The sequence below is a fragment of the Triturus cristatus genome, chromosome 1_2 (assembly GCF_964204655.1).
Source record: "Triturus cristatus chromosome 1_2, aTriCri1.1, whole genome shotgun sequence".
NCBI lineage: Eukaryota > Metazoa > Chordata > Amphibia > Caudata > Salamandridae > Triturus > Triturus cristatus.
Window position 1 is genome coordinate 505,025,694 of NC_140580.1, and position 10,274 is coordinate 505,035,967.

At 43.8% G+C, this 10,274-nt stretch overlaps 1 protein-coding gene across 6 annotated transcripts in view; it reads right to left on the bottom strand.

The window, feature by feature from the left end:
- The window catches only part of MKI67 (marker of proliferation Ki-67), a 132,124-nt gene extending 122,288 nt beyond the window's left edge, over positions 1–9,836 (bottom strand). For 2 of the 6 annotated variants that reach the window (XM_085606223.1, XM_085606220.1), the window contains exons 1-5: positions 9,457–9,622; positions 7,887–7,999; positions 6,638–6,719; positions 6,089–6,204; positions 3,194–3,266 (exon numbers count right to left, since the gene is read on the bottom strand). In XM_085606223.1, the coding sequence (XP_085462349.1) occupies positions 3,194–3,266; positions 6,089–6,204; positions 6,638–6,719; positions 7,887–7,978 (363 nt within the window). In that variant the 5' untranslated portion in view covers positions 7,979–7,999; positions 9,457–9,622. Of the gene's footprint in view, positions 1–3,193; positions 3,267–6,088; positions 6,205–6,637; positions 6,720–7,886; positions 8,000–9,456; positions 9,623–9,701 lie in introns of those variants that run through there. The other 4 variants (XM_085606222.1, XM_085606224.1, XM_085606226.1 and 1 more) reach the window with 4 other exon arrangements.
- Between the last annotated feature and the right edge of the window lie 438 nt (positions 9,837–10,274).

Consider the following 10,274-nt stretch of genomic DNA (forward strand, 5'->3'; position numbering starts at 1 on the left):
TGAACACTGTACCTGTACATATGGATGGAAAGTGATCCAAGAAAAAAAAAAGGCAGCAGACAGGCTAAGTCGCCACTTGATTGTGGTTTCAGTTGGTTGTATTTATATTGCGTTCCTTCTGCTTTCTTTTCACTCATGAGTTATTCTTTCTAGAACTTGTATTTACTATGGAGCAGCCGCTTTACAAAAAAAAATATATATATATATATATATATATATATATATATATATATATATATATATATTCACTGAAAAAACCATAGGTTTCACACATGTTCTAGTTAGCGGAAATTTTACTGATAAAAAAACCAATGAAATTCCCCCGTTATAGTTAGTGCAGGCAACTATAACTCACGCGACCGCAATCCTCTGCTGATGCTAATACTGTATTTAGACACTTATTTGCCCATGTCTTCTTCCATACATTTTTAGCTATACATATATTACAAATATTTTTTTTTCATAAAGACACATGTCATCAGCAGAAGATTGCGGTCGCGTGAGTTATAGTTCGTTCCGTGCGCGCGGTGCGCACCGCGCGCCCACTTTACGCAGTTAGTGCCGTGCACGCACGGTGGGCACGCGGTGCGATGACAAAGCAAGAAAGCACGTCAACAAATCTGTTTCTGCTTTCCTCCGTGACTATGGTATGGGTGCCATTTACCACAACAACTTGCGTTATGACATGCAAGACATTTATAGAGGAGATGGTGTGCACTTCAATGATGAAGGGAACAGAGTCTTCCTCTTGAACCTTAGACTCTGCATCGGTACTTACTTGTAGGTACCACTAAAAAATCATTTCATAAACACAACGGCTCTTTTTAGAGCCCCCTAATATCTAAACACTTAAATCTGATTTTTTTCTACCGTACGCTTACCGTAAGCTTACCGTACGCGTACCCCGTGATTTTTTTTAAAAGCAATAAATGTTTTCTTTGTACTTTACAGTCCTTCTTTGACCCCCTCACAAATGTAAGGGGGTCTGTAACTCTCCTCATTGCCCCCTTTTCTTGTTTTCACTCTTTTTTTTCTGAGTGAAATACACAAAATGGCGGCCGCCGCTTCCTGGTTTCGGCCGATTCGAATGTTTACTAAGATCTAAGAGCCAATCAGAATCGCGCTCGCGCACGCCACCGTACGCTTACGGTAAGCGTACGGTAAGCGTACCGTAAGCGGGCTCAGATATATATATTGATTTAAAGGCTATTTTCTCAGAATCTACTGAACAGATTTACACCAAACCTACAAAAGGCACTTCCTTGACCTAGGGACTACCTCTCTGCCAAATTTCGAGTAATTCTGTTCAGCCGTTCGGGCTGTAGCTCGTTCTAAAGGTCCAATGGAAAAATGCATGGGGAAAACGCGTTTTGGGACCCCCCTTTTATCTCAGCCCCCGCTTGACGGATCCCCCCCGAGACTTTCAGGGTAGGAGCGGAGCGTAGCGCCCCACCTATTTTGAGAAATTCGTGAGGATTCATCGACCGGCGCCAAAGTTATTCAAAATAGAATGTTGAGGTTTTCCTATGGAAAAGGGGTCCTAACTATAACTACCTACTGGCGACCGCCAGTAGGTAATATAAAAAAAAAAATAGCATTACAAATTACAATTAACCTCAAATGAATTTCTGCATTTTTGTGTTGTAATTGTGGTATACTCTTCCCTTTATTTAGAAATGTTACAAACCAGTTACTTGGATTGGGGATGTTTGACTACTGGTATAGTGTCAGGCTAGGCTAATTTGTTTGCTATTAGGACTACTCCTTTCTGTATCTGTAGGTTTTCAGGGGACACCTCTAATGCCCTCAGGGTTCATGTATTAATAAGCCCAGCACTGAAATCAGCAGGGATTTATCAATACGGGATGTATGATATCAATCATTATCTTCAGCGAAGCCATCATGTAGCTGCGGAAACTAGTTTTCACCGGTGTCAGGCACATGTTATTAAACGGCTTGCCTGTTCACTTGTACTGGCAGTAATTAACTGACCAGCACACGGGCACATCTGCATGTCAAAGAAGGGGCACTTTCCTACACACGAACGTTGTGCTGAATTTTCAGCAAGCAGTTGTCTTGATAAACGACTTAGGTAGGTCACAAATAATGTGTGCGACGAAGAATCTTGGCCCCTATAAACTCTGTTAGTACCTTTCAAAGAATTAACTTTCACAATTTAGTTTAGGAATTCCCTGCTTCTACACAATGATAAGTGGAAATCTATGAATTTGCTTTATAAACATCACTTGCCCAGTCTTAACAGGATTGAAAAATCTAGAGATAAGCTTACCTCAACTAGGATTTAGGAAAGCATAACACCAACACCACCTGGTAACAATTCTATAAAAGGCCAAGAACAAAAGTGTGCTGTTTTTTTTATTGTCCCAAACTAAACAGTTTGTTACAACCACTTCACACTTCCGTATGGTTTCCCAAACAGTCAATATAGCTAAGCGCATAAATTAGCTAGTTTCTTCATTGTTGAGTGCCAAGTACAACACATCACCATTAGGTGTTAGTTAATATGGGGTCTTCCTGTTTGAAGGGACTACTGAAGAAGTGAGGACATGGAAGGGGTTTGCTGGTGTCCAAGACCTTATTTTGGGGGACAAAAGCGGGGTGGCCTTTAAGTGATGCTGCATGAGTTAAGGGCAAACTTTAGAAAGACAGCTCCTAAAATAACCAAAATACATTTTAAACAAGCATTTGCAATGCAATAAGTCTCTCCTTTGGGACCGTATATGTATTTAGCGATGCAGCACATTAGCCTGGGTGCTGAAACATCTACTGTTCTTTAACATGGAGGGAAAGTAAGCACCAAACTGCGTCACACGCCAGGTATGGGAACACATGGAGAGAAATATTGCCTTTCGGCAGGAAATGGTAAAGATCAAAGCTCGGTTTTAATATAAAATCAGGGCGTTCGTGGTCATAGCACTGAAAATACAAGGATTTGAAGAGATTGTCTGTGGGTGCTCGTGGAAGAGACGTTTTATGGACTGGAATCTAGAGAATGCTAAAATGATTCTGGTATATTGTTGACCTCTGCTGACTTAACAGTACCCGAGTGAAGCAGTCGCAAGTTGTTGATGGGTAGAGTTTAGCTTTACAGTTAGGAATAGAACTTTGATACATACGCACATCAAGAATACATAAATGGCTATGGAGCGCTAAAAACCACGTTTATAATTACCTGCAGTGTTTCATTGTTTAAGGCTGTCGAGATTCTTTTTCTCCTCGGAGTGGACTGTGAGGGATATTCAAACCTAAAAAGTTGAAAAAAATAAATAAAAAAAAATAGAACAATCACATGGTAAATTGCGCTCCTTCTGTTAAGCATCCACACAACTCACGTCCTATGCCTTTCTTCAGAGTCTAGTTACACTTTCTTCTGCAATCCGTAAATCAAAATAAACAACTTTAATCTAGTATTGGACAAAATAAAAATAAAAAAAAAAAGCACACAGCTGCTGTTCATGAGCAATTCACATCGAGAATAGATCAAGTAGCGTGGCATCTTTAAAACTTCCATTTACTTCTTCCCTTAGTGAATGTCTAACATCACGCCAAAGACATGAGGCCAGAGTGGCAATGCGATTTTCAAGGAAAAACGTATTTTGATCTGTTAACCCTGGACATTTAATCTTGCTCCAAGTTGTTCAGAAGTAGAAGACCCGTGTAAAATCCCCATAACTTAATTACTATCCCTTACTTAATCCAAAATTAAGTGATGAGGAGTGCTTGCAAGTTCTCCAACGCTGGGGGTGGCATGTCAACCCACTACCTCACATTAGCCTCAGCTGTGTGCAAACGAGCTTGGGTCCTGCTTCAATGGAACAGTCCAGCCCTAACTACCACACCAGACACTATGAACGCGAACACTGGTTTCAGCTGATTTGGGCCTCTTCGGGCGTGTGCGGCACAGTTCCAGTGGAAGTGACACACAGTGACGAGGGACAGGACCAAAGCTGATTAGCATATGCTTCTGTCTAATCGGAGGTATAATATTGGGCACAACAAAAACAAGCATTGGTAATGCATCGGTTTCGCCTCTGTAATGAATAAAGAGCTGTTTCGATCAATGGACGGAGCATCAGAACCAATCAAACACTCACACCCAGTCAACAGATCTGGGTTTGATCCATCACCGTTCTTTAGCCCACTCTGCCACCCCAGTTCAGACATGGCCATATGCAAATCAGTCTGACCCTGTGCCTCATGGGAACAGTCCAGCCCGAACTGCTTCCTAGTCCCTTGCTCACTTTGCCACTGGATTCAAGCAAGCCTGGCTGAAATGCCAGAAACCGGTCCTAGGAAGCGTGTTTCCGGTCCAGGGAAGGCATGGCTTGGCAGTTCGGGCTGGACTGTTCCCATGAGGCACAGGGTCAGACTAATTTGCATATGGCCATGTCTGAACTGGGGTGGCAGAGTGGGCCAAAGAACGGCGATGGATCAAACCCAGATCTGTTGACTGGGTGTGAGTGTTTGATTGGTACTGATGCTCCGTCCATCACCACCCCCTTTTGTACCACTTCGATCAAATCATCATACAGGAGAAGGAAAGAGCTCCCAGACAGTAACAAGTATTGGCATAGCCAATAGGTCTCACCTTTGGAACCTTATAAGTGTTTAGCCATGCAACAGTTGCATAACTACATACTTATAAAGGTCCCAAAAGCGAGACCTATTGGCTATGCAAAGCGGCCGTGAAAGTAATTGCGGTACAGTGCGGCACGCGCGCGCACATGCACTGTAGGTCTAGGCTGGCCTGGTAGCACTTTTTGGAGCCCTCTCAATAAGTCTTGCCAGACCAGCGCATGCGCTGGGTCAGGCGAGACCTAAAAACGACTGAGGAGGATGCGGCGGAGCAACATCCTGTCATTCTATACAAATCACTTAATCTCACTAGGTGATCAATTGTAATATAAATGTGCTGAAATAGTAAAAGGCAAAACTTTATGAAGATATAGCCTTTGGAAGACAAAACAAACGCCACAGGAGACAAAGTCCCCTCTGGAGTCCACAACTATTTCGCACACTTGTCGAGGCACACAATGGTAATTCAAGCCAGTGAAGCTGGTTTTCATCTTTGTCACGAAAAGCCAGAATTCACAGGTTTATTCAAAATTCTCTTTACTTTGCTCTTTATTGTTCTTTTAGAAAAATATAATATGTACAGGCAGCCGACACGTGTTTCGTCCCAAGGCTAGTATGTATCGATATATCTAATAATTACTCCATAATCAGTGATAGAAAGACCAACTGAGAAGTTTACCACACAAAGTCTCTAGTCCTGAAGCACACTATGCGTGCAATTTCCGTTCCAGCAATCAGTTTGGACAGGTCATGATAAACCTGTGCATTTGCACTCCGTCTCGCATATGGCGAAGAGTTGAAGTGAAACTGCTAAGAGACGCAGATGAGGAATAAGCATCGTTAAGAGCAGGAAAATACGCTACTGCCAATCAAAATTTAGGAACAGTAAGAGTCGCGCACAGGACTCAATGAGAAGCCAGGAAAGAGAGGAGGTAGGATGAAAGTCCCTTTTAAGTTTATATTAAAAACAAGGACAGCTCAAGCACTGTGCAGGTGAAACCTAAAAACCTGATGGGTTTGAATACTACCCAGAGCAATTGTCAGTGGTAAGACTATTTGCAAGCATTTCTTCCATCACTGGGTTTGATTTCATATATCTAAAAACCCAAACGTTGACAGATAATATGTCTTCTCACACCGTCAAGTATCAGTACAATTTAGCATTCAGAAATCAACTCAGCCGGCATAAGGGCTAATTGCAGAACAAAAAGACGGGGGGGGGGGGGGGTCGCTATAAAGAAAGAAAAAACAATTTAACACCAAAAGGTTATAAAAATAAGTTACGGACTGCAAATATTTAGAGATTCAGACAAATATCATAAAAGTTGCTAAAGCCAAAGGATTATATAACCTTCTCAAACCTTTTTAAGCAGGAGAGTTCTGGAATAATCCTAGACAAAGCTGTCTGGCAGTTGTGCGTGTATAAAAAAAAAAAAATAGGTAATTGGAATCTCAACTCTCAGCAAAAATTACTTTGACAGATTTAACATACCTGAAAGAACGATCAATAACAGTTAAGATATCGCCATGCACGAGAGCCACAGGTTGTTGAATACAGACACCATTCAGCTGCGTCGGATTTACAGAACTTAGATTGGTTACAATGGCCTGAAACATTAGAAAATTGATAGTTAATGAGAACCACCGACATTTAATACAACTATTCCAAACATACATTCACACAAGAAACTCTGCCTCTCGGCTTTCAAAGTTGCAAACATTAAGGCCGTCAGCCAAGATAGCTCAGTGAGTTGCATGCTAACTTACGTGTGCACAGCACATGTTTGGCTAACTGAATGGTTATCTGAGCCTGCCTATCGTCAAGTCGGTTAAAGGAACATCACTGCAATGGACAGCAGAACCACTCGTTAAGTTCAGAAGTGTTGTTTGCGTGCGAGGCCAAGGACCACACTGCTAAATGTGTATACCACGCACGTGTAACTGAAGTTTTGGCAAACAGAAATCACATGTATCAAGTTTTGACAACGGGTCCTCTTTAGCCAGTTAAAAAGCTGACAGACATTTGTTAAAGTGAAATTACCTCCTTGTTCTCATTGACTTCGATTTTGCAGTGTTCTTTGGACACATGGGGCAGCTGGATGCGAATATCGCATTCAGTTTTCCTGTGGCGTTAGAAAAAAAACATAAATAGGCTTCTACCTTCATCTCAAGCATGCTTCTCGTAATCAACACGTCTAGCAACATGCAAACTGAAGTGATAGACGCGAAACTATATCAACGTTCTTTTTCAATATACCACACGCTCAGCAACGTTAGTAAAACTGGATAGAACATGCATAGTAGGGTATTATCAAGGGGACAACAATGACAGTCATACCGTAACCGCGTCAGCTTGCGTGCCATCCACCTCCCAACAGTATTCCATGCAGTGTGCAATCATAAAAACCTAACTAAAGCACGCCTGTCAAGTTAAACAGCGACTCCAGATACTTGTTTCACACCAGCTATAACAAAATACCCCCACTAAACGCGCAAAATAGCTTCCCACTATTCTGATGGCAGAAGGCATTAACTGTCGCTCAGCCTTAATCGTGGCCTAATAATTAACACCCCCCCAAAAAATAAGCAACACTTTGCATTCAGATAGTAATGGCAGATGCGCCAACACTGCATTAAGACACGGAAAACCAGCGGTGCCATTAACTGCTGCCACTTTACTAGTGAACGCCCATTTTACGACTCTTCACGCAAGGTGGCATTAAAGACTGGAAGGGGAGACAAAATAATATAGAAACTCAACCTTTCGTCTATTTCCAGTCTAGGGCAGCTAATTCGCCAGGATATGCAGCGATTAATCTTTAGACGTCCAAAAATCACTTTTGTTAACTTACTCGCGCATTACAAGCAGCACAATATGTCAACGGGCAGTTGTGTATCAGCTAATTAAAACGAGAAGGGACGAATGTTTAAAGTGTAAAATAAATAGAAAAATCCAGATGCCCAGGCTTGAGCACTTCATCCTACTGCTGCTACGTTAAGTGCCTGAATGCTGCTGTCAACACAACATTAAACAATTGGCTACATGTTTCAAGACCTTTACATGCAGAAACTTGGTCGTTAAAAACGCCCCAGCAGCTACATTCGTCTATCGTCTACAATATGTAAAGGAAATAGAAACATTAGGTGCTTCTTTTCGCAAGGTGCCTGAGCAGTTATTTCAAGATATGACCATTTCTAACAAAGCAAAGCATTCAGCGAGCAAGACCTGAAAATAGAGTTCTGTTAACATATAAACAATCATAAACTAAGTGTAAACATGAATAATTTACCTCCCAAATAAACAGCTCGATGCAGTCAATGGAAAGTGAGTTCCGTCTGAGCCATTTCTTTTAATAACAACAATTTTCCCATATAGTGGCATCTTCGTAACTGGAGACCCTACCTGAAAAGATTACAAAGCACTGTGAGCAATACACGTTAAAGTTTTGCTAACCCCAACCGTATGTATGCACGTGGAGTCCGCCATCACCCGCCCTCCTAACCAAAACAAAAGAGCGCGGGCGCTGGAGCTGTCAGTGACGCGACAGCTGCGACCGTAGCGCCAATACGGACAAAAGGCGCTCGCGGGACCCTTACAGTCAGTCTGAGGGGCTATGGACTCCCGAGTGGTAGCTCTGCACACCAAGGGCTGTAATATAGGCTGCGCGCTGTGGCGGCAAGTAGCGCGGTGCACCTGGTACACAGCCGCGTTAGAAGCAGAGGTACCTTCCTGCCCTGCAAGAGGAGCAGCTGCCTCTCTAACCCGCAGCGCGGAACCTAGCAGTAGCCAGCGCTGTCCTGCGCCCTATCGCCTGTCTCACTACCCAAGTACCACAAGCGGTCCCCGATGCAAAGATCAAGCTGCAAGGACAACTGCCGCTCTCTCGCCCTGAACCGCTGCCTTCAAAGCATGCTGCTCAAGGCTGGCTTTCTAATAGTATTAGAACATGATCTATGAACACTGTCGAAATGCGGCAGGGCTCTCGCGACTGGTGTAGGGGCAGCTGCCTCTGGACCGTGCACCGAGACCTAGCAGGCTTCAGTACAGGGTAACCTAGGCGGCTGAGCTCTCACTCCTTCTTTGCTCCAAGAGTACGGCTGGGCTCTCGCTACTTGTGCATCTAGGCAACAAAAAATGCTACTGAAACGCCCTACATCACGGCAGCTCACGTAATGCTTTGGAAGCTGTATAAGTTACTCAGGTGTACATGTCCAACGCTTGTTTAAGTACGCATCTACTACGCCTGCAGCCTTAAACCGGCCTTGGAAAATAGCCACCCTTATCACCACCTTTTAGATCTTGCCTCAATACTTTCAGCATTTGATCTTAACTTGAAAGACCTGGTGAAAACTCGGTACCAAACAGGTAGAGAGGGAGTTTCCGGTTACTCGACCCAGCAGCATCCCATATTGTGAGGGGGCATCATAGTAAGAGTTAAGTGCCGATAGGGACTCTAGTGGCCGGGTATTTGCTTACACGTGTAACAAGACAACATCTGGACCGCCAGAAGTACGCGCGCGAGCACACAACTCAAAGAGCACGATGGTTTAGACCAGTAATACTGACCCTTAGGAAAAAACACGCTAACTATTGGCAACAATCCCAAAAGCCGCCTTAACAATTCAAACATATCATCTGAATTGACCCGAGTGCATATGGTGTCTAAGCTTTCCGCTGTCCAGGACCAGAGGATCACTCGGCTGCATTCAATCTAGTGTATACTCAAATAATCTGGTTCCCTCGTTCTCAGGCCCGAGTGCCGCCTCCGTTTCCGATGCAGCAAATCCCAAGAAGTCAGTCTAAGCCCACCCAGCAAATAAAGGATCCTCCCAGATCCGTCAAATCGAATGCAATCTCACCTGTAAATAAAAGTTGAACGCCGAGGATCGGCAAGTCCATCCAGGGCCGATAAGTCAACACCGCAGCGTCGCCGACATCAACACATACTCGCACCCTTCTCTCCTAACTCGTCTAAGTGCACCCTTGGCGCGCACTGCAAACCGCTGCCGCCGCCCTTCTGCACCCGCGTATCCTTCCGCCGCGCGCACAACACTCACCGCACTAAGTTGCACAGCACTAAAGAACTTTGCAATAACATCATTACCTTCTCTTTGCTCGAATCGGGAGCACCCAACGAACGGTCCTCCGTTCAGCAGACCGAACGGCAACTTTTAGCTGGATTATTTCTTGAGGCGGATGGACACCTTCACAGCAACTTATTTTCAAATGTGTTCCAAAATTCCCCGCGAAGCCGTTTGATTGGCGAGCCTATGTGTCGTAGAGAGAAACGGCCAATGAAAATCTGGGGTGGGCGTGGCTGTCTGCATAGTGCGCCATTTTAATACCTACTAGAAACTAAACAACAGAAGCCTTCTAAGGCGGGTGGGAGATCATTATGTCTTTTCTTGTTTTCTTTTTGGAAGGCAACCTATGTTTTGACTAAGTTTACAGTGCGGATGGCCGTTGCTATCACGTCAGCGTGATGTTTTCCTACGCTTTCCGTAACGTTAGGTTATCTTTTGTACTATCATTGTAGTTTGCTGACATTTAAAGTAAGTTTTGTAAACACACTGTCGGGGAGGAAGAGGAGGAGCGTCGCGCCTTCACTGTATTTGGCGCTTGTATTTCAAGGAGGAGCTGTCCTGGTAAAATTCCGTCTGCGCAATTGTTTCTGTCG